The 25,099-nt window shown below is 40.1% G+C and overlaps 1 protein-coding gene across 1 annotated transcript in view; it reads right to left on the bottom strand.

The window, feature by feature from the left end:
* The window catches only part of LOC129781602 (uncharacterized), a 48,605-nt gene extending 24,363 nt beyond the window's left edge, over positions 1-24,242 (bottom strand). Inside the window, exon 1 of the mRNA XM_055789255.1 lies at positions 23,879-24,242. Coding sequence (XP_055645230.1) covers positions 23,879-24,242 — 364 coding nt within the window. The remainder of the gene's footprint in view (positions 1-23,878) is intronic.
* Between the last annotated feature and the right edge of the window lie 857 nt (positions 24,243-25,099).

Below are 25,099 nucleotides of genomic sequence, written 5' to 3'. Positions count from 1 at the left end.
TATATATATATATATATATATATATATATATATATATATATATCGCTATATATATATATATATATATATAGATTCTCATGTTTGACATGTCAAGAACATGTTTCTAAATAGAAATACATAAAATTGTTCTAAAATTTTGAAATAAAATAGATAAAAAAAAATTCCAACAAGTCACTCATACATCGGAAGATGGGCTCATTCACATGGAAAAAGTTTTACGAACAAGAATTTGTTCATGTTTTTTTTGAAATACTATTAATGTTCAATTCGTAACATTTCTATGTATAAATTTACGCAATTTACAAGCTCTGCTAACTTTTTTCTTTTTAGAAACATGTCAAGAACATGTCAAACGCGAGAGTTTACACACAAACATGTTACGAGCAAAACATTATTTTTTTCAGGAGTCTTCATACAAAAATGACTTATATTCCAAAAACTATAAAAGATAGAAAGTTGACGTCTTTCGCAAAAGTTCATGTTTTAATAAGATCTGACACTTTGTCGAATACATTATATCGCTATCTTGACTTCAAACAAAATTAGGATCAGGTGCATGTTTTTCAAAGAAAACATGAAAACGTTGTTGTTAGAAAAACTTTTTCCCTGTAAAAGTGCCCATCTTTCTAAACCAGACAATTTTAACGTAGGACAGCGTCTTCGATATATATATATAGAAAAGTCACTTTACGAAGAATGTAACGGAAAATTGAGGGTTTTAAATTGCATATTACGCGCAACAGTTACTGCGATAGGAGGTCTTCGTTGGTTGTGCGTTCGCTTAGTAAGCAATCGATCGTGAGTTCAAATCTCTGAGTATTCAATTGGCCATCGTTGTGTTGTTATAGAGTAACTACGTCCAGGCAACAATCATCAGCGACGGAGATCGATCTACGGTCGGATGAAGATGAAGATTCATCCATATATCTGTTCTGCTCTGTAAGAAAAATCGGACTGTTGTTCTATTAATAACACAACAATGATCATATCAACTGTCTTCGCTGTTCGGAGGTCTAATTTAACAATGGAAGAGGCAATGAAGAATGAACTTCATAACATGTTCACGTTGATGTTCATTCCACTTGTTTTCGTTGATAGTATTGTTTCATCTCTATCGATAATCGCTTGAGCAGTAGGTTGTCAATACATGGTAGGTTGAAATTCGCCGTATTGAATGTCGTGAATGTGAATATTTTCGGCACTACTCAAGACACAAACCTACCAACTTTTTACATATAAAAAGAATTAAATTGTGATATCGGGAATGATCTGATTCGTAGTTGACATAGCAATAAACTTCAAAGTAAAGGGACCCGTACCTTAGAATAAGGATTTACTAGCCAAAAGATGTCTCTTACCTACCTTGTCATTGCTGCTAGAGTTTAGTCAACACGAGACTTCAGTTATGCTCAAAATATTAATAGGTATCATCACTTCATGAGTCGATTTTCCAACTTTTTAAATACACTTGTCTTGTGTCACTTCAATAAATGTAGGCTCCGTGTAGTGATTGTATATACTAGTATTAACGGGTGTTAAATAAAAAATGAGAATTTTTTCAATCACATATAAAAAAAATTATTTTTTTTCATCGATTTCAGTATTTTTTATTAATAACATAATGTATTTTCTTCAAAAAAAATGTCAGTGAATGTTTGAGTAAGGGCCGTGGTCTGCTGTTCGACGCAACTTTGTCGCGATGCTCTCACAAGAACGTTGTACGGTTCTACGAAACGCATTTCCAGCAAGGAAAAAAGTTCACGGTGGCACATTTTAAGGAAGAAAATGTACCTGTCAGTACGGTATATCGTATCCTGAGTTCCCTGAACGTAGAGCGGAAGGTTGGAAGTGGTCGTCCGGTGACGATAATGACGAAGCAGAGGAAGACATCGTTAAAGAAGCTGTTTGACAACAAGGACGCAACCAGCCTGCGTGACGCCGGTCGGAAATATGGCTGCTCTCACGTATTGATCCATCGGACCCTCAAGATGGAAGGAATCGTCTGCAAGAAGAAGACGAGGTCGCCGGAGTACACGGAGGAGCAGATTGAGACGGTTAAATCACAGTGTCGGTGGATGACCAAAAAATACCGCGGGACGTCTTTCGTTCTGGACGACGAAAGCTATTTTCCGCTGTCCAAAACGCATATTCCAGGAAATGATAATTACTACTCCAGCGACAAGTCATCCAAACCGCCTGAAGTGAAATACAAGTTCAAGCACAAGTTTGAAAAAAAAGGTTATGTTGTACATCGCCATTTCCGACCGGGGCATTTCAAAGCCTTGGTTTAAGCCGAGCGGTCTGGCAATCAACCAACAAATCTATCGAGATGAGTGCCTCGATAAAATCCTGCTGCCGTACCTGAACGAGCATCACGCGGATGGTCTTCGTTGGTACGTCTTCTGGCCGGACAAGGCGTCTTCCCATTACGCCAAGAAGACGCTGGCGTATCTTGAGGAGAAACAGATACCGTTCGTGCCGAAAGATCGTAACCCAACAAACTTGCCCCAGTGCCGCCCAATAGAGAATTTCTTTGGCTCACTCAGTGCCCTAGTGTACAAAAACAATTGGAGGGCCAAGGACACGAAGCAACTGACTACAAGAATCCGGAGTTGTATCCGGAAAATGGACGTAAGTGCCGTACAACGTTCTTGTGAGAGCATCGCGACAAAGTTGCGTCGAACAGCAGACCACGGCCCTTACTCAAACATTCACTGACATTTTTTTGGAGAAAATACATTATGTTATTAATACAAAATACTGAAATCGATGAAAAAAAAAATTATATGTGATTGAAAAAATTCTCATTTTTTATTTAACACCCGTTAGGTTGGAATATGTCGTTTCTTTGTTAGGGGTAAAATAGTGTAATTTGGACTGTATGACGCAAATGATGAGCAGGTTTTATGCCCATTTTAACCGGAATATAATTAACGCAAATTCTCAATTCTGAATACTTCTCACTAACAGTGCTTCCGAAGTTCGCTAAGACTATCATATTGTTTACTATTGAGGTTAAATGTGTATATGTGCAGATTTGTTTATTTGTTTATTTGGAGCAGGGAAAAGCCCATTTTAGTGCGCTTGAAGTTTTTTTTTTGTAAAATTGAACACGGCATGGTGGGATTTCGATTATCCTTCTATGTACGCATCATACTGCTGAGGAACCTCGAATTACATTGCCCATCTGCGCGGGCTTATTTACCTGGTTTGCATCTAATTAGTTAAAGTTTCATTCCGGATTATTTCGTCGTACCAGCCAGCCAGCCGGGCTTTCGGTTTGAGCGCTTCATTTCTGAATCCACGCACAGCTCATTTCCTTTTCAAATTCTTGATTAGTCTCATTTCTCAGCGGGCTCTTCGGTTCTTCTCCATTTACTAACCGTGGCGTTGCGTTGATTTGCGCTCATGAAACGTGATGGATTTCAGTGCTTGATTAAGACATTAAAATACCTCGCCTCTCCCGCCATTATTTATGGTTTGTTTTCCGAGCCCCGCCTCGGATTCGTGATGATGATCGCGGCACACGGGCTCTTAATGACTTAACACAACTCACGCATAACGAGCCACGGGACTCATACTGCCGGCTCACGAAGCTGCACGGAGTTGAACTTAAACAGCGCCGGGAATTAGACAAGAGCTAATTATTTCCAGCCTAATCCTCTCTCTCCCTCCCGGGCCGACCAAATTAGGACCGCCAGCACTGAGATATGGTGCTAGGAATGAGGTCAAACCAATCACATTAGCGGGAGCGGAGAAATTGTGGCACCGAAAAAAGGTCCATCATCACCCCGACCGTCAGAATGAAAAGTGAGGATTGAAGCTAATTGCGAAACCCGGTCCCGCTTTCCAGATTGCTCGCGTCGAAAATCTAGATGAGGGTCCAGTCTAGCGCCAAGGTACGCCTCCTCGCGCCCTAGGTCTAGACGGAGAGCCCGCGTCTTGTTGGTATCGTTTCGGAGGACGCCTTCTCGTGATAACCTGCCGGACCCTCGTTTATAGACACGGGTGCGTCCCACACTTAATCATGTTCCGTTTTGTGATCGCTGTTAAACATATTAATTAGCGCGATTTGATATTCACTCCTCATTTTCCCGCTGTGCCACAGCCACGGAGAGGGAGAATATTTTGCAGCGTTTTTGCGCTCCTCGCGGTGGCTAACATTGACTTCGGACTCCGCAGCTGCAGATGGCAACAGACCTGTCTCACTAAGTAGCGTTATAAATAAGGGCTGATATTATAGCATATCAAACAAGCAAAATCTTCACCATTCCAACCTCTCAAACCATTCGGAACTGGCCAGCTATGCGAGGCTCATTAGTGCTTTTTTATGAGCGAAAGACACTTCACAGTTCCAAAAAATGCCAAGCATCCAACATACAAAACAAAAGCCTGATCGCAGATGAAATCTGAGCTAAATCTGTGGGACTGTCAGCGATTTGAATAGCCCCGGACAGTTTCAACGGCTCTGTCAACGCGCTGAACAATTCGCGTCAATCAGAGAGTCCACTTTGTTGGCGCTTGGCTGGAACCCAAGACGAAGGGTTCGGCGAAGTGGGACCGCAGCTAATTAGGCTGATTATTTATGGTGATAAAGTGTTCGAAAGCGATACAGATCATGATATCATTTTTTTTTATTATTATTCACTCGCGGATCACTGAATGGATCAATCAGGTGGAACCGAAAGTGAAGTGGCCTATTTTGAATAACAAATTTTCGGTGCGCCCATAATAAAAGTTGTCCTAATGTCTTCATGGAGCTTTAGCGAGGGAATCGAAGCTATGGCCCTGGGGGCGAACTTCAGTGAGGGCTGTTAATTTGAGATTTGTCGGAGAGTGATCTTGTCGTAGGGTAAAGGATTTTGGTTTGTCCGATTTAGGGTGTTTTCACGCAACTAGTGTATCCAAATCGAGTTTTCTTAATGAAAATCACATGTAATCAGGACGAGTTTGGGTTTGTTGAAAAGCCCCAAGTCTCTAGTTGTTAATAATACCATAAGGCGTTCAATGTATCCAATTTTTCATGTTTTAAAACGTTTTCTTCAAAGCGAGATTATGATGATGGTTTGTCCTCCTATGATCATGGTTTGTTCGGTTTTAGAAATCACTATTTTTTGACTGAAGAAATTCGAATTTTGAAGTAGATGTTGCATTTATCATTGCTTGAGTTTACTTGTCATCATATTGATCCATTCATAATTTAGACTTTCTTCAGAATATTGACTTGTCCTGGGCATTTTACAGGAGATCATCACTCAACACAGAGGAACTTTATTTCCGCTTTGCACGAAGGACAACATAAACAAACTGCAGCGCTCCAAGCGGCTGCCATAGTAACAATGTGGACAAACCAACATCAGCGCATTGAACAAACCATGATCAGAATTGAGGTCATCGATATGCATTAATTACATGATTTTGATGTATAAATCTGATCCAAATGGTGTGCAAGCATGATGATAACAATATTTGTAAGTGTTATAATCCATAAAAGGTCTGAATACGCATCAAATATTCAAGTGGTGGTTGTTTTAAAGTCAGCTCAAATGAGGGACGCTTTGACACCAATGGTGGACATTATAAACCTTTAAAATATGTGAACCCATAAAAATGTCCTATAAAACTACTGCAAATCATGAAAAAGACTATTTCATTTATATGTTTGGAAACATTTGAATACCTGGTCTGACACAGGTGCGCTGAACTAGAGCATTCAAAAAATGGACAAACCATGATCATATTTTCGACTGGACAAACCAACATCATTTACCTTAATATGGTTTCTATCGTGAGCTTCATGTCGTGTTACGGTACCATCGAACTAGTTATCCTTGTTCAATGGGTTGCGTACGATCGCAGCAAATGAAAGGGCTTGACTAGTAGAATGCAGTTATTTATGAAAAATGCAAATCCAAGATGGCGGCCACTACAAAATGGCGGATTTCATGTTTTCTCAGAACCTCATCAATATGGGTATCTAATGAAAGGGCTTGACTAGTAGAGCACAGTTATTTATGAAAAATGCAAATACAAAATGGCCGCCACCACTAGATGGCGCCGTATATATCTTTTTCACAAACCCATCAATATAGGTATCAAACGAAAGGGATTGACTAGTAGAATACAATTATTTATGAAAAATACCAAACTAAGATAGCGGCCACAACAAAATGGCGGATTACATATTTTTCCCGAACCCCATCAATATGGGTATCAAATGAAAGGGTTTGACTAGTAGAACACAGTTATTTATGAAAAATGCAAATCCAAAATGGCCGCCACCACTAGATGGCGCCATATATATTTTTTACACAACCCCATCAATATGGGTATTAAATGAAAAGGCTTGACTGGTAGAATAGTAGATAGTTAAAAATCCAAATCCAAGATTACCGCAGTTCCAAAATAAACAATTACTTTTTAATGGTTCCATTCAGTTTGCCCTCTTTGTATGTATGGTTGTCCCACATTAATAGAAAATTGACCTCGTTCCTGTTGAACGATTGGTCTGAACATACATTTAATTCTACTGTCATTATTAAACTGCGTATTACAATACACCACACACTACACTATGAACAACATAAATTCACCGCCATAAAATTTTTGACTATGTATTTTTTGCAATCCACTCAATATCGGTATCAAATGAAATGATTTGACTAATAAAATACAGTATATTATCAAAATATTCCGAAGAAAGTTAGGTAAGAAATAAAAATTTAAAAAAAAATTTTGAATGGTTTTAATTTAGAGAAGTATACTAATGATACCGATAATTTTTTTATATTTTTTTTATATTTTTTTCCCTCCACTCACCCCCATCTCGAAGAAACTCTTATTCGAGAATCCTAGAGTTGAGCACCAATTATTTTTTGCTGAAAAAAAAAATTTAAGACAATTTACAATTCCACAGCACAAAACAAGATATTTAGGTACGAGGTGAGCGGACAATAACATGTAAAGCAAAGATGTATGGATCCCAGTGAAAATAGTATTTCTTTTAAGGGATCCAATGTAATATAAGAATATAACATGGTAAAAAAGATAAATAGAAACAACAAAAATTTGAATATAAAACATAGATTGTACAAAATTATGAGAAAAAACTGGCAAGTATACAAAAATAAGAAAGCTAAACACTGAGGTGGATTATTGTGGTTGATCGAAATCTATACTAAAGGGTGTGTCACATCAAATTGCATCACGGAAAAAACGCTGTAGAAATTAAATTTTTAGGAATTATATCTTCAGCTGTCGCTTATAATCAGATAAGAGTGTATAGATCACGTTGGCCATGCTTCACTGACAATTTTTCGTAAATTTGGAAAAATGTCGTCGAACGAAAAAGAGCGTCGTGAATTAATCCTGCGCACTCATTTCGAGAATCCGGAGTTGTCACATCGGGACATCGGTAAGATGCTGGGAATCGTCCAATCCACGGTCAGCAGTACTAAAACGATACTTCGAGAACCTAACCATCGACCGGAAGGTGAAGAACGGCAAAAATGGATGCTCCGTCAGTGAAAAAGATCACAAGCGCGTAGTTAAGCAGTTTAGACGTGATCCGAGAAGTTCGGTCCGGGATGTCGCCAATAAGCTGAATTTGTCAAGTTCATTCGTCCAGCGGACCAAGCAGCGGGAGGTCCTGCGTACATACAAGGTTCAGAAGGCTCCTAATCGCGACGAAAGGCAAAACATGGTGGGGAAGACGCGAGCCCGGAAGCTGTACACCGAAATGCTGACGAAGCCGCATTGCCTGGTAATGGACGACGAAACCTACGTCAAAGCGGACTTTCGTCAGCTGCCGGGCCTGTTGTTCTTCTCCGCAGAGGACAAATTCAGCGTTTCGGAGGAGATTCGCAAGCAGAAACTATCCAAGTTTGCCAAAAAGTACATGGTGTTGCAAGCGATCTGCTCTTGCGGAAAGCGGAGCGCCCCCTTCGTGATGACCGGCACGGTAAACGGGCAGGTTTACCTTAAGGAGTGCCTACAGAAGCGCTTACTACCACTATTGAAGCAGCACGAGGGCCCGACCATCTTCTGGCCGGATCTCGCTTCGTGCCACTATTCAAAGGACGTGTTGGAGTGGTACGAAGCCAACGGGGTCACCTTCGTGCCAAAGGAAATGAACCCGCCCAACGCGCCGGAGCTTCGCCCAATAGAGAAATATTGGGCGATTATGAAGCAGGCCCTCCGGAAGAACCCAAAAGTTGTCAAATCGGAAGCGGACTTCAAGAGAAAATGGATTTCTGTTCAAAAAAAAACTACAACCTGACGTTGTACAGAATCTTATGGGCGGGGTAAAGAGGAAGGTGCGAGCATACGGGCTTGGGCTCGAAGTATGAATAAAAAGAAAATGCCAAAAGTTGTTTAATAATTTTTATTTTACTGTCTAAGATTTTCAAAAGGAACGGTCTACTGGGCGAATTTCTACAGCGTTTTTTCCGTGATGCAATTTGATGTGACACACCCTTTAGGAAAACTCTTATGATCGATTTTAGGAATAGCTTCAATTTATTTTTAAAAAGATCTGAACGTGTTATTGCTCGGATTTCCGGTGGCAAAGCATTGAAACGGGACGGTCTATAAAACAAAATGCGCTGTTGACCAACATTGGTTGTTGCCCGACTTCGCATTAAATTTTGGGCTTGTCGTGTGGAATGTTGGTGATTTGCTGTAAGTATTGTAAGATTGTTATGGATATTATTGTCATTTATAACGCTGTGAATAAATTTTACAGTCTGTAATTCGCGCAGTCCAATAAGAGGCAGTATACTATGAGAATCGTCAGAGTACAAGTCCGAAGTAGGATGAAGAATTGGTAGTCTGTATATGATTTTCAAACATCTATTCTGCACCACTTGTAATTTTTTTAGTTTGGTTTTACATGCATGCCCCCATACTATTATTCCATATTGCAATAGTGAGTGTATACATGCAAAGTAGAAATTGATTAACGCTTTCTTGGCCACAAAGTGGGATACTCTCTTTAATAAACCACAGAGTGAAGAAATTTTTCTCTCCAAAGAATTTACTTGTTGTGCCGTGTCTAGCTGAATTCCAAGATATTTGAAGTGGTTAACCTTGTCAATTGAAATATCCCCGACCTTTGGGTCGGGACAAACGATGATTTTTTTCCTAGGTGAGTGGAAGAACATATATTTTGTTTTTGACAGATTATGTGACAAAAGATTGTCTTGAAAATAAGTAAGAAGAACATTTAGATCATTTTCAATATTTGAGACGACGGTTTAGGATAAAATAATGCAGTGTCGTCAGCAAATAGTCTAGCTGTTCCTATCAACGGAAGGTTACCTATATCATTAATGTACATAAGAAACAGCAGAGGCCCGATATTACTACCCTGGGGTACTCCTATATTTATTGGACGCAGGATACTTCTGGCATTATTCAATGCAACATATTGGTGTCTATCGGTGAGATAATTTTGCACGAGGTCGTTGGCTATTCCTCGAATACCATAGATATTCAATTTTTTTAGTAATACATTATGATCGATTGTATCGAAGGCCTTTTTTAGTTCAAGAAATAGTGCTCCAACTACCTTTTTGTGATCGATTCCATCTATCAGCTCATCCACAAGCTCAGTGATGGCAGTTACAGTGCTGCTGCCACGCCGAAATCCGTACTGGAGCTGGTAGAAGTCGTTATTTTTATTCAAAAAATCAAGAAATCTGACAATAATGAGCTTTTCAAATATTTTATTAAACAGTGATAGGGTTGATATCAGTCGATAGTTGCTAGGATTCGTACAATCGCCGGATTTAAAAATTTGCACGACTCTATTTTTAGACAGTTTGGGTATCTTCCTGTAGACAGCAATATTTCCGAGCAAATTCTAGAAAAGGCACCTGCTTTCGTTTTTATTACATTCACTGGGATATTATCAGATCCGCAACCTTTTTTGCTGTTCAGATCTTGTATGATCGTTAGCACCTCAGCTGGATTTGACGGATATAAAAAAATTGAGTTTGGGACATAACGAGTGTACATCGATGGATTACCATTATTACGCTTAGGAATTTCACGAGATAGTTGAGTTCCGATGCTTGAAAAATATTCGTTTAAAACTTCACACACTTCGTCGTCCTTTGTATACTCAATACCATCATTAATAAGATTAATTTGTGTTCTTTCCTTGGAGCGTCCAAAAATGGAATTGATTGTTTTCCACATTCTTGAATTATTCGTATTGTTCAATAATTGTCGGAAATATGCTCTTTTACTGTGCCTTTTCTCTTCTTGAACTTTTTTTGAAATATGGTTGAGCATTTCTTGTAAGTACGTATCATTTGGACGGCTTATAACCTTTTTCAAGTATTTGTCTTTAATTTTCAACAATTTCCAATGATCATATGACATCCAGGGACAAGCGTTTCCTTTGGTGTTGACCTCAACAGAGATGGTTTTGGAGCATTGGTTTAACAACGCATTGTACGTCGACGAGATATTTGTTAAGCACAATTCAACGCTTTGCCCACAACTCACTGTTTCCAAGAAATTGGAGAAGCGCGTGTTTAATCTGTTGTGGTCTACAATGGTCTTTTTCAGTTTTGTTTTGACTTTGCAACCGTTTAGTCTTAACGAAGATACAATCAATGAGTGATCACTAAGACTAAAGAAAATAGTATCATTCCGAATGTTCGGCACGTCCATGATTCTGCATACAACATGGTCCAATATATTGTTACTCGCATTGCGCGTAGTAAACGTGTTGCCACATATAAAACCTAGCGACTGTAAGAGATTGCTATAACGAACTACAATATTATTACCAGACAAATTTACAGGAACATTCACGTCACCTACAATGAACAATGAATCTACAATGAATCTTGATTTAGAACGATTCAATTTATTTTCCAGGAAGTCATAAAATCTGTTGAAATCAAAAGAGGGGGGACGATAAACACCTCAAACATCGAAAAACTGATTATTGATAGATAGTTCAATGTGAATGAAATGAAATCCATCTAGATTTTGATTGTCAATGATTTTATGTCGAATTGAATTTTCAACGAATACAGCTAAACCACCAGCAGATACCTCACGACACGAGAAAAACGATTTGTATCCATTTATATTATAAATTGAGCACATTTCAGCTTTAAGCCATGTCTCGCCAATCACTATGACATCTATGGACACGTCACACTGATTAATGAATAAAATTATTTGGTCGAATTTTTCTAAGTCATTTATTCCACAAACATTCCATTGAAGAATTCTCAAAAAGTTACCGTTAATATTTCTCAAGCTAATGTTCAGATCATTCACGTCGTCATGGGAAAAGTTATTTGTATTTGTATGAGTCATAGATTAAAAAACAAACACAAATTAAATTAAAAAAAACGAGGAAAACAGGCAAGAAGAAATTACACAGCATTGTTGTGTCTTTTCCTCTTGGGCGAGGGAGTCTTAGTCATGTTCAAATATCGGGTCATTAGTTTACTGAGATCTTCTCTGTTTTTTATAACGTCAGGTCTATCACCATCTCTTTTCTTTACTAGAATTGTTCCGAATCTGCCAGGCCAGACATATTTGATGTTCAATACTTCCTGCGATTCACGAAGTTCGCGAAGTAAATAGTTCAAAAGAAGGCGGAGACAATTCATCACTAATGGAAACAGAAGTTGGTCTACCATTCAACAGTAAAGATGAATCAATTTCTGTTGATACAAGTTTACCTTTTTGTTTCTTTTTGTCAAATACCTTATTTCCTTACTAACTGTATCATTAAAGATCACTTTGATAGGAATCAACGTTGAATTGCTGTTCTTTTTTGAGCTAAGCCTGGCGGCTGTTGCTATAGATCCTGCTTCCAGCTGTACACCCAGAGACTATATAGTTTTCTCTATGAGTTGAACTGAAACTAGAAAATAAAATAAGTAAAAAAACATTGTAAAGGGTTGTATCTTGGACACGACCGCATATTTTCGACGTAGAACTACGCAATTACATTATGCAATTCACTTGTTTACCACTTCGAATATTATTTTAGAATGCATCGAATTTTTTGTAATAGATTATGTTCTTCGTTACAAATAAATTTGATAAACGTCCTTTTACGTTTGATACAGGGTGGGCCATTTAAAGTGGAAGGATTTGTTTTTGCAATAGCAAAGTAAAGAAGTGGAATTTTAAAAAAAAATTATTTTTAAACTTTAAATGGCCCACCCTGTATTATGCCTAGGACTACCAAAATATGTGAACAGAAAAATTGTCAAACGATCATTGTATTTTACATTTTTCATTGAAATTATTGCACATCTCTTGTTTCTGTAGTTCTCGATCCGCGAAAGCTCATTCACCTCTGGTATCTGAAATGACGAAATAACGTTTTAGGGAAACATATTCCGGTCTGCACAACGACAAGCTAGTACAAAGTACTCAACATTAAAAATACCCCCGACTTGCATGTATTTGCCTCATTCACCCAGGCACATTGATTTTGAAGTCCGTTTTAGGGAAACACAGCTCGGTGGGAACAAAAATACCCCCGACTTGCATCGATTTTGAAGTCTATGTTGGGGAAACCGTAAATCGGACCAATCAAAACTTGGCAGTTAGATCGTTTAGATAACGCTTTGCAGTTATTCAATTTTTCATCTCATGAAAAATGACATTTTATTAACTGTGATAGACGCGTACAAATATTTCCTATAATTTGATGCAAACATCTTTCCGATCTGTTAAGAAATGTTCGAGTTAGAAGCATTCGAAATACGAGTAGGGTTAGCACACAAATCTGTAGAACAAATGTATGGGAAAAAAGAAAGTTCTTCCAGTTTTCATGAATTTAAACCGTTTAGAGATTAGCGAATTGTAATGTACAGCATATCGAACAAATTTTAGAGAATATTCGATTCGATTGGTATGCAAATCATGAGAATTCGTTCACAGTGAAAATAGTTATTAACGTTAACTATATTTCATAAAAACGTGACCTGTTTTCAGATTCGGCACCCTTCCTGAAAGACGTAGTTCTAAGTAAAAACTTTTTAAGTTGAACGGTTTAATGTTCTAAAAGCTAGAAAATAATTAGACAAGTAGCAGTTAGTAAAGGGTGTGTCACATCAAATTGAATCACGGAAAAAACGCTGTAGAAATTCTCCCAGTAGACCGATCCTTTTGAAAATTTTAGACAGTAAAATAAAAACTATTAAACAAGTTTTGGCATTTTCTTTTTATTCATACTTCGAGCCCAAGCCCGTATGCTCGCTTCTTCTTCTTATTTCTTCTTCAATGGCACTAACGTTCCTAGAGGAACTTCGCCGTCTCAACGTAGTATTACTTGCGTCATTTTTATTAGTACTTAGTTGAGATTTCTATGCCAAATAACACGCCTTGAATGCATTCTGAGTGGCAAGCTCTAGAATACGCGTGATCACAGTGCAAGTCGGAGGAAATTTCTTTGACGAAAAATTCCCCCGACCAGAACGGGAATCGAACCCGAACACCCGGCATTTTAGTTATGACGCTAACCACTTGGCCACGGGAGCACATGTATGCTCGCACCTTCCTCTTTACCCCGTCCATAAGGTTCTGTACAACGTCAGGTTGTAGTTTTTTTTTTGAACAGAAATCCATTTTCTCTTGAAGTCCGCCTCCGATTTGACAACTTTTGGGTTCTTCCGGAGGGCCTGCTTCATAATCGCCCAATATTTCTCTATTGGGCGAAGCTCCGGCGCGTTGGGCGGGTTCATTTCCTTTGGCACGAAGGTGACCCCGTTGGCTTCGTACCACTCCAACACGTCCTTTGAATAGTGGCACGAAGCGAGATCCGGCCAGAAGATGGTCGGGCCCTCGTGCTGCTTCAATAGTGGTAGTAAGCGCTTCTGTAGGCACTCCTTAAGGTAAACCTGCCCGTTTACCGTGCCGGTCATCACGAAGGGGGCGCTCCGCTTTCCGCAAGAGCAGATCGCTTGCCACACCATGTACTTTTTGGCAAACTTGGATAGTTTCTGCTTGCGAATCTCCTCCGGAACGCTGAATTTGTCCTCTGCGGAGAAGAACAACAGGCCCGGCAGCTGACGAAAGTCCGCTTTGACGTAGGTTTCGTCGTCCATTACCAAGCAATGCGGCTTCGTCAGCATTTCGGTGTACAGCTTCCGGGCTCGTGTCTTCCCCACCATGTTTTGCCTTTCGTCGTGGTTAGGAGCCTTCTGAACCTTGTATGTACGCAGGCCTTCCCGCTGCTTGGTCCGCTGGACGAATGAACTTGACAAATTCAGCTTATTGGCGACATCCCGGACCGAACTTCTCGGATCACGTCTAAACTGCTTAACTACGCGCTTGTGATCTTTTTCACTGACGGAGCATCCATTTTTGCCGTTCTTCACCTTCCGGTCGATGGTTAGGTTCTCGAAGTATCGTTTTAGTACTCTGCTGACCGTGGATTGGACGATTCCCAGCATCTTACCGATGTCCCGATGTGACAACTCTGGATTCTCCAAATGAGTGCGCAGGATTAATTCACGACGCTCTTTTTCGTTCGACGACATTTTTCCAAATTTACGAAAAATTGACAGTGAAGCATGGCCAACGTGATCTTTACCTCTTATCTGATTATAAGCGAAAGCTGAAGATATAATTCCTAAAAATTAAATTTCTACAGCGTTTTTTCCGTGATGCAATTTGATGTGACACACCCTTTAATTGTCACATCCATTAGTTTGGGGACCGCGGCCATCTTGGAATTGGATTTTTCATTATCTGCTATGTTCTACTAGTCGAGAACTTTCTTTTGATACCCATATTGATGAGGTTTTGAAAAAAAATGTGGCGCCATTTTGTGGTGGCGGCCATTTTGGATTTGCATTTTTCATATATAACTGTGTTCTACTAGTCAATCTCCTTCATTTGATATACATATTGATGGGGTTCTGAGAAAATTTGTAATCCGCCATTTTGTAGCGGTCGCCATCATTGATTTACATGTTCCATAAATGATTGTGTTCTACTGGTCAAGCCCTTTCATTCGATACCCTTATTGATGGGGGTTTGGGAAGACCCATATTGATGGGATTTTAAGAAAATGTGTACATAATCCGCCATTTTGTAGCGGCCACCATTTTAAATTTTGAAGATCATGCAGTTTTATAATGACACCAGAGATAAAGATGTGTTCCAAATTTCAGATCAAATAGTCAACAGGAAGGGGGTTAAATTACTATTAATGTGGTACAGCGCTAAAGACAAAGTTACAAAGTTACAAAATCACAAACATACAAACGGGTCAACCTAGAAAAAACCGTTTATTAAATAAATGCAAATCATTATTATATTATGTTTACCGAGAGAAAATTGTTTTTTGACGTAGGACTACGTCTTTCATTTCTGTACCGGGGTGTAAGTTCAAAGTTTCGAAAGCGAGAGAGTAACGCTGGACTGCAAGGTTTTGAGCGTTAATACCTCTTTACCGGCTGAATAGAGTGGTATAATAATCACTTCATCCGAAAGATACAATGTCAACGAGTTATATGTTTGTCACTAATGGTCCACAAAATCATTTCAATAACTTAAAAATTGTTTTTAAAGCAAGCTATTAAAGTCATAACAAGCTCATTGGTGATGATTGGTGATCGCAATGTGTTCCCGAACACGGACGTAAAATCTAGGCACCTGGAGAAACCGTCATGGCGAATACATGCAAGCTGTGATTTCTTTTGCTCGCTTGCATTAGTGTTTAGGAAACCATAGCGAGCACATGCAAGGCGTGAGTACTTTTACTCGCATCAGTTTCTGTTCTGCTTTCGCAAGGAACAGTCATGAAAAATTGTTTGCGTTTGAATGCGTCCGAGCCGAGGAGTATTCGCACCCATTTCCGCATTCGTCTTGATGTTCCTGTGATTCAATACAATAGCACCAGTTTCTGTTCTACTTTCGCATGGAACAATCATTGCCACATCACGATAAAAACGAAATGATTTTTATGCAAGGTTATATAGACTTTATTTCGTTTTCACCATGAAATGGCGCCCTCAGTTTCTATTCAGCGCATGGAGTGATCATGAAAAATATGGTGTTATTCTCACGAAAACAAAAATTAATCATGTATCAAACATCTTCAGTTGCTTTTGTAAGGCCACTCAAATTTCATCGGTTTGTTTCAGGACCACAAGTTCGAAAGATTTGAATTTTATGTTAATAACAATTCCATACTTATACTCATCCATCCACACAGCAATCATTCAAAATATTCATTCATTCATTAATTAAGAACTGATTCAGATGCAATTTCAAATAAATCATTACCGAGCCAACGGTAGTCCTACGTCTACCTTGAGGTTATATCACAGATATAACCCCCTTCTTGTTTTATATTTTGACTCGATTATCCGGAGTGAAAAAAAAACTATGGTTGGGTGAATGTTCCTATGAATGTTCCTTTTTTTTTTTTTATTTAAATCGTTTATTTTTACAGGCTCAGTTACATAGGTTTAAAGGAGCCGAACTCCTTACTGTATTGTTACTAGTATATATACATTTTTCCTTAATTCTAATGTTAATTATATAGGAAACCGATTACTCGCGGTCAACTCGAGTTTAGAAGGGTGACATATTTTCTTCAGGAAAAGGAGGGGATATGAGGATATGTTGACAATGATCACACTCACACTCTCAATCATACTCTCAATCACACTCATCACACTCAATTCTTAAACCTATCTTATATCTAATATGTATTTACATTTCATCTTATTCTTAAGAAGGGATCCGATCTCTCACAAAGGAAAAGGAAAAGGAAAAACTAAGGGTATAAGGACAATCACACACGAAGATCGATAGCTTTAAGGAATACATATATTTGGGACATGTAATCAAGGTCTAACCGAGCCAACACGTCTCTCACCGGCACATTGGGCTGCCTTCCTCGGGCCCGAAGGGTGACTACTAAATTCGATCTGGCGACAAGATACAGCTCGCACGACCAAACAACGTGCTCGATGTCGTGGTAACCTTGGCCACAAACACAAAGATTGTTGTCGGCAAGATTAATACGAAAGAGTAGCGCATCTAACGAACAGTGATTGGACATGAGTCGGGAGAAGGTGCGAATAAAGTCCCGGCTCAAGTCCAGACTTTTGAACCATGGTTTGAGGCTAACCTTAGGGATAATCGAGTGGAGCCACCGGCCCAATTCATCTTCGTTCCATTTGCGTTGCCAGTTAACTATGGTATTTTTGCGGACTAAAGAATAAAATTCATTGAAGGCGATTTGACGCTGATAAATATCGCCTTCAATTGCACCTACCTTTGCTAATGAGTCAGCCCTCTCATTACCCAGAATTGAGCAATGTGAAGGGACCCAGACAAAGGTAATGACATAACAGCGTCTGGATAAAGCACTCAAAATTTCTCGTATTCTCTCAAGGAAGTACGGCGAGTGCTTTTCCGGCCTCACTGAACGGATAGCTTCGACAGAGCTAAGACTATCCGTTACAATGTAATAGTGTTCAACAGGTCGTGAGGCGACGCTGTCCAGCGCCCAGTGTATCGCTGCCAATTCAGCAATATACACTGAGCAAGGATTCTGAAGACTGTGTGAGGTGCTAAAAAATTCGTTGAACACTCCAAATCCTGTGGACTCATTCATAGAGGACCCATCAGTAAAGTACATATTATCACAATTGATATCCCCATACTTTGCATCGAAGATCGTTGGAACGATCCTCGATCGAAGATAATCTGATGTTCCATGGATATCCTGCTTCATGGACAGATCAAAATGCACAGAGGAATTGATGTAGTCAGGAAAACAAACACGGTTGGGAATATACGAAGAAGGATCAACCTGCATGGAGACGAATTCATGATATGAGCTCATGAATCCAGAATGAAAATTTAGCTCGATCAGCTGCTCAAAATTTCCGATCACCAATGGGTTCATAACCTTACACCGGATGAGGAACCGAAGAGATAATAAATTGAAGCGATCTTTTAGTGGGAGTAGGCCTGCCAAAACCTCGAGACTCATGGTATGCGTTGAGGGCATACATCCCAACGCGATACGGAGACAAAGATACTGAATTCGCTCGAGTTTAATGAGGTGTGTTTTGGCAGCTGATTGAAAACAGAAACTGCCATACTCCATCACTGAGAGAATAGTTGTTCGATACAACATTATAAGATCTTCGGGATGGGCTCCCCACCAGGTGCCGGTAATTGTACGGAGAAAGTTTATTCTTTGTTGACATTTTTTACTCAGATACCTAATATGGGCCCCCCAAGTACATTTAGAGTCGAACCAGACCCCAAGATACTTGAATGACATAGCATGAGTGATCGGTTTACCCAAAAGTTGAAGCTTTGGTTTTGCTGGTTTATGCTTCCTAGAAAAAACCACCATCTCTGTTTTCTCCGTGGAGAATTCGATCCCTAGCCCAATGGCCCAGGTTGAAAAATTGTTCAAAGTATCTTGTAAGGATTCTTGCAGGTCGGATTCGTTTGATCCTACGACAGACACCACTCCATCATCTGCAAGTTGTCTTAGGCTGCAATTTTGTGTAAGGCAATTGTCAATGTCGCTTACGTAGAAGTTGTACAAAAGAGGGCTTAAACATGAGCCCTGGGGGAGTCCCATGTAAGAGACCCGACTTACTGCCGAATCTCCGTGAGAAAAGTTCAAATGTTTCTCACAAAGCAAGTTATATAACATATTATTCAATAGAGGCGGCAGACCCCGAGATTGTAATTTGTCTGACAAAACCTCTATTGAAACAGAATCAAAGGCCCCCTTTATGTCCAAGAATACTGAAGCCATTTGTTTTTTTTCGGCGTAAGCCATTTGAATTTCTGAAGAAAGCAACGCAAGACAATCATTCGTCCCCTTGCCCCTGCGGAACCCATATTGTGTATCTGAGAGTAGGCCATTCGTTTCAACCCATCGATCAAGGCGAAACAAGATAATTTTCTCCAACAATTTCCGTATACAAGACAGCATTGCTATTGGGCGGTACGAATTGAAGTCGGACGCGGGTTTTCCGGGTTTTTGAATAGCTATAACTCGTACTTGTCTCCAATCATCTGGAACAATATTATGCTCCAGAAACCGATTGAATAAGTTCAACAAGCGATGTTTCGCCACATCAGGGAGATTTTTCAGCAAGTTGAACTTAATTCTATCCGATCCCGGAGCAGAATTGTTACATGAAAGGAGAGCAAGAGAGAATTCTACCATCGAAAACTCGGAATCAAGATCGCACCTATCTTGTGGTATATCTCGAATAATTCTTTGCACTGGAGCGGAATCGGGACAAACCTTTCGTGCAAAATTAAAAATCCATCGATGTGAATATTCTTCGCTTTCATTGGATGAAGAGCGATTTCTCATGTTTCGAGCCACTTTCCATAATTTTTTCATTGACGTTTCTCGTGATAAACCTCCCACGAAATTTCGCCAATAAGCACGTTTTTTCCCTTTGATCAAGTTTTTAAATTGATTTTCAAGGTCCAAATACTTCTGAAAATTTTCAGGGGTTCCACGTTTCCGAAAAGCTTTAAATGCATTCGATTTATCTCCATAAAGCTTGGAACACTGGCCATCCCACCATGGATTGGGAGGCCTTCGACGAATAGTGGAACCTGGGATGCGTTTCGTTTGAGCGCGAACCGCGCTGTCATATATCAAACGAGAAATGAAGTTATACTCCTCCAATGGAGGCAAACCATCTCTGGAATTGATGGCTAGAGCAATCGCGTCCGCATATTTTTTCCAGTCAATGTGTCTTGTGAGGTCGTATGCCATGTTTATTGATTCAGAAGAATTCAACCCATTGGTGATAGAAATTTTGATTGGCAAGTGGTCACTACCGTTGGGATCCTGGATTACATTCCACTTGCAATCTAACGATAGTGAATTCGAGCAAAGCGAGAGGTCAAGAGCACTTGGTTTAGCAGGAGGTTTAGGTACACGTGTTGTTTCCCCAGTGTTCAAAACGGTCATATTGAAGCTGTTACAAAGGTCATATATCAACGATGAACGATTGTCGTCGTACTGTTCCCCCCAGGCAGTTCCGTGAGAGTTGAAGTCTCCCAAGATTAATCGTGGCTCAGGAAGGAGTGAGCACATGTCAACAAGTTGCTTGCGGCTAACCGCAGCTCTCGGAGGCCAATACAAGCTGACTATACAGAGGTCTTTGCCTCTGATGTTTGCATGACAAGCAACAGCTTCGATCCCTCCAATAGGTGGAAGGTCAATTCTAAAAAATGAGTGACACTTATTGATCCCCAATAGTACCCCTCCGTATCTGTCATCACGGTCCAAGCGTATTATATTAAAATCGTGGAAAGAGAGATCATTTTGAGAAGAGAGCCAGGTTTCGGATAGAGCAAAAACATCACAATTGAGTTTATGAATTAGAAATTTGAATGTATCCAATTTAGGGATAAGACTACGACAATTCCACTGTAAAACAGTGATATCTCCGACCTCTCTATTTAAATTAGACATCAAGAGAGATAATCATTGCAAGGAGGGGCCATGTTTGCATCAATTGCTGCAAAATTGTCTTTAGTACTGGAAGCATTGCGGTGACAATGGTTCTGATGGAGTCGGAAACATTAAAACACGTGAAGATTTGATCCACAAGGTCAGACAACTTTATAAATCCCGATTGGGAAGTTGAACTTGACGGAAAAACAGGGACAGTTGGGGTTTTTGATGTCCCCTCGAGTGCTGGGTCGTTCGAAGGTGAACTATTACCACGGAGGCCAGGAGGGACCTGATTTTGCTTATCCGCTGCACTCGATTTTTTGGGCAAGCTAACAGGGGGTATCACCGGAGGGACTTGTCCTTGAACTTTGGGAGTGGTCACATTTTTGCGCCGGGGATTCCCTTGAGAAATAAACGGCGTGCCCCCGTTAGCTGTATCCGCTTCCATTTCGTCAACTGGCAACGTAGCGAAGACATTGTGTGTATTGATTGGTTGTTGTTCTTGAGCCAGTGGAGAAGCGCCCTTCAAAATTTCTGCGAAAGTGCGTTTAGAGCGTTCCCTCAAAGAGCGCTTCTGTTTCTCCCAGCGAGCCTTGTATGTTTCACAAGCTGAGAGCACGTGTGGGGATCCCCCGCAATATGGACACTTATGCTCAGTCGCACTGCAGGATTTCCCCTCATGTTGTTCTCCGCAAGTGGCACATCGTTCTTTATTGGCACAATAAGCAGCCGTGTGACCAACTGACTTGCACTTTAGACAAGTCATTGGCTTTGGAATAAAAAGTCGCACGGCTAACCTCAATTTATCTACCATCACGTAGTCAGGGAGAGCTGAACCAGCGAAGGTGACTCGAAACGAGTTGTACGGCGTAAATTTCTTTTCTTCTCCTTCATGGGAGACTGTTCCGAGCTGGCGGCAACCCAAGATCTTAACAGTCGTCGAGGGCAGTTTTTTAAAACGGCCGGTACCTTCACTCGTAATGTATTCGCACGTCAAGCCCGTTTCGGTTATCACACCCTCAATTTCGACTATGTGAGAGGGTATGTAGACCCGATACTCAATTGTAAAATGCTGATCGACAACAATCTTGTTTGCGTCTTTTCGATCATTCACGACAACTCGCAATTTGTTTGGTCTAACCTTCGAAATTTCCGAAACGGAGGTATACCTTGCCAGATCTTTCGCGATCTGCATGACTCTCAACGCCTTTCCATTTGGCTTAGGCCTGAAGAAAACAACCCAGGGACCAGTTCCGGGCGCATCTTCTGGATAGAACTTTACACGGGGAGTGGGAATAACAGGGGGGGAAGGCGAGGACGGGGATTGAGAGTGGGAAGGCGAAGGTTGAGAAGGAGCGGGAAGAACAGAGGGAGAAGACGAGGTTGAAGGTAGAGTGGGATCGTTAAGGGCAGATGGGAGATTTGCTAGTTTTTTGGAGGGAGGCTTGGTAGGGTTAGCTGACTCGTCCCCAGAAGAAGTATCTTCCGTATTTGGAACACGTTTGAGTGACTTTTTTTTATCCGTTAGGAGGGAACTAGAGTCAGAGACCTCCATATCCGAAGGTCCCCCACTCTCTGCCATTTTAAATTTTCACTTATATTCTAAGTATTTTTTTAAACAATATTTCACAATAAAATAATTCACAAAAACAAAAAAAAAACTTATAATTATTAAATATTTTCTCTCAGTATATTTAATGTTATTCACCTATGAACGCACTCCAGTGCAGATGAACGGGAGCGTGCTGAAAGCTCGTTGGTGGTGGGAATGTGCCTACGACACCACTACACACAGTCGTCGGTGAAAGCTTACCCGCACTGTCACTGTTGGCACGATGACTCGGCGAAATCTCCAATGTCGGCGAAGCAGCGACAAAACAAAAACCAATGCTTGGCTTTCCGAGGATGAAAGCCTTTATCCACTTGCAGGCAGGGCACTTCACTCACTATCCAGATAGTAAAATGAACTCTTCAGCGGCAAAAAAAAACAACAATCACGCGGTAACCGATAACGGAACTTGGACGCGACTTTCCTTCGTCTGGTTACTTCGGGCAATCGGCGAAGAATGGATGAATGTTCCTTATTGAGTACGATATCACCGCTGCGCAGAGCTATATTTTGTGTGTATTGATTAAACTAGTGAATGAATAAAACTATTCACGAATTCAATTGCAACCATTTATAAAGTAATTAGTTATTTGGGGACCGCGGCCATCTTGGAATTGGATTTTTCATTATATGCTATGTTCTACTAGTCGAGAACTTTCTTTTGATACCCATATTGATGAGGTTTTGAAAAAAAAAATATGGCGCCAATTCCCAATTTAAGTCAATTCATGTATTATGGTAATAGTTATCGCAGCAAATAGTTATCAACATTCTGTCTAATTATCAAAGAAGTTCAGTGAGCTGGCGACATGAAGAGATATCTTCAATTCAGTCTTGAATAATCGAGCCAAAGTGTTTCCGGAATGTAAAAAAGGTTGGGGGTATAAAAGGTTGGGCGACTTGCATGTATCTGCAATGTCGATTTCCCCAACTTCTTAGTTTCGGAATCAACAGTGTCGGTCAAAACAATAAGACCAACGCTCATCAAATCATATAAAGCTGCGATACTCATAATAGAATCAATAAAATCAATGGTTTTAATCGTGGGAAACTTGTTTATTATGACCATAAAAGAAACAATACAGTTTAAAAGTGTTTAGAACGTTGTAAAGAAATTGCTCTTCTAGCAAACAAAAGGATAAACAAAAATAAGCGACAAAAAAATAGAACCAACTATCACTTTCTTTGGCAAAGTGTTCTTTTTGACCCCAATCGTTAGTATTTGGTGGTATAACCATTGTTCCGGATAACATCACGTACTCTCCGCGGCATAGACTCAACAAGGCTTCGACATGTGGTGACAGGAATAGCGTACCATGCTTCCTGGATTTTGGCCCACAATTCTTCCTTATTCTTCGATTTCGCAGGACTGATAGACTTCTTAACGATCTGTCATAGGTTCTCGATTGGATTGAGATCAGGTGACTGTGCCGGCCACGGCATAACGTTAATTTTGTTATCTGCATACCATTTTTTGACCGATCGGGCAGTATGCTTTGGGTCATTATCTTGCATAAACTGCCACTCCAGCGGCATTTCCCATTCCGCATGCGGCAGCATTACAGTTCTCAATATCTCAGCATAGAGGTACTGATCCATTATCTATTTTATCCAGAAAATTGGACCAACCCCGTACCACGAAAAACATCCCCAGACCATAATATTTCCTCCCCCATGTTTGAATGTTTTTATTGTGTACTGAGGCTTGAAACCAGAGTCCATAGGACGGCGAACCCAGCGTTTTCCATCGGATCCAATCAAATTCACTTTTGTTTCATCAGACCATAGTATATTCTGCCATTTCTTACCATTCTCGGGTCCAATCCAGTCTAGATGTTCTTTGGCGAATTTCAGTCGAGCTTGGAGATGCTTACGTGTGAGCATAGGAACTTTTCTTGGACTCCTACCGACGAGCTGCTGCTTCTCAACAAGCCGTCTCTGAATTGTTCTGGAACTCACTGGCAAGCTCAGTTCATCCCTGATCTTCGACGCTGCCTTGAACGGGTCAATATTTGACAACCGTTTGATATGACTGTCATCCTCATTTGTGGTTTTCCGGGGACGTCCAGTTGGAATACCAGGTTTTGGGTCGCGAAGAGCATTGAGAACAAATGTTTTTGATCTACCAAGAAAGGCTGCAATCTCTCGCTGAGTTTTACCTAGCTTGGACATTTCTCGCGTAACTTTTGAAAAGGTCCTAAGTAAAAAATGTAAACAAATCGAGTTAATGGATGCACACCATTAGCTCTCAATCATTGAACGCATGGCGAAAACAACCGTTCAAGTATCTATACTTTTCACCTTTTTATCACCGATACAAAATATGTCCAATGTACAGATTCTAATTTTAAGCACTCAACTGTTACTTCGGACGCCACTTTCCTCTGACGCTCGATACGTCTGTAGTAACAAAGCAATCAAAACAACACGAAATTGCACTTTGGACAATTTTAGTTTTTGTTATTTTCGGGTGTAGATACCGTTTTTAGTGCAATTCTACGAGTGATAACAATAAAGATCTGCTATTAGCACGAAGTGCAAGTGTTTGGATCGTTGTTCAGTAGTTGTTTTCAAATTTTCATTGTGCAACGTGATTCGTCCAATGTACAAAGCTGTCAGTCATAACGTCCAATGTAACATTTCTCGCTCGGAGGCTTCAATTTCAAACTAAAAACACATTACAACAGTTACGATTGGTTTTTCAAAGGTATTATTGGCTGCTAGTGGTAAAAGTAGTGATAAAAATCGATTCCTTTTGAAACAATTCGCGAAACAATGTTCCGGTCTTTAACTTCGTTTTTCTCGAGTTGATGTGAATGTTACATAGGACCTTTTCAAAAGTTACGCGAGATTTGTCTGATTACTGCTCGCTGAATTTCCGTGCAGTGATAGCTCCGGCCCATTTTGTTTCAAATTATATCTGGAATTTAAGATCAAGCACACGTTTTTGACTGTTAACATCACTAATTCTATTAAAACACTTCGAAAAAGGACTCCCTTTAGGAATAAAATAGCAAAACCCGGTCGAA

The sequence above is a fragment of the Toxorhynchites rutilus genome, chromosome 1 (genome assembly GCF_029784135.1).
Source record: "Toxorhynchites rutilus septentrionalis strain SRP chromosome 1, ASM2978413v1, whole genome shotgun sequence".
Classification (NCBI taxonomy): domain Eukaryota; kingdom Metazoa; phylum Arthropoda; class Insecta; order Diptera; family Culicidae; genus Toxorhynchites; species Toxorhynchites rutilus.
This window is presented reverse-complemented; position numbering and strand designations above follow the sequence as displayed.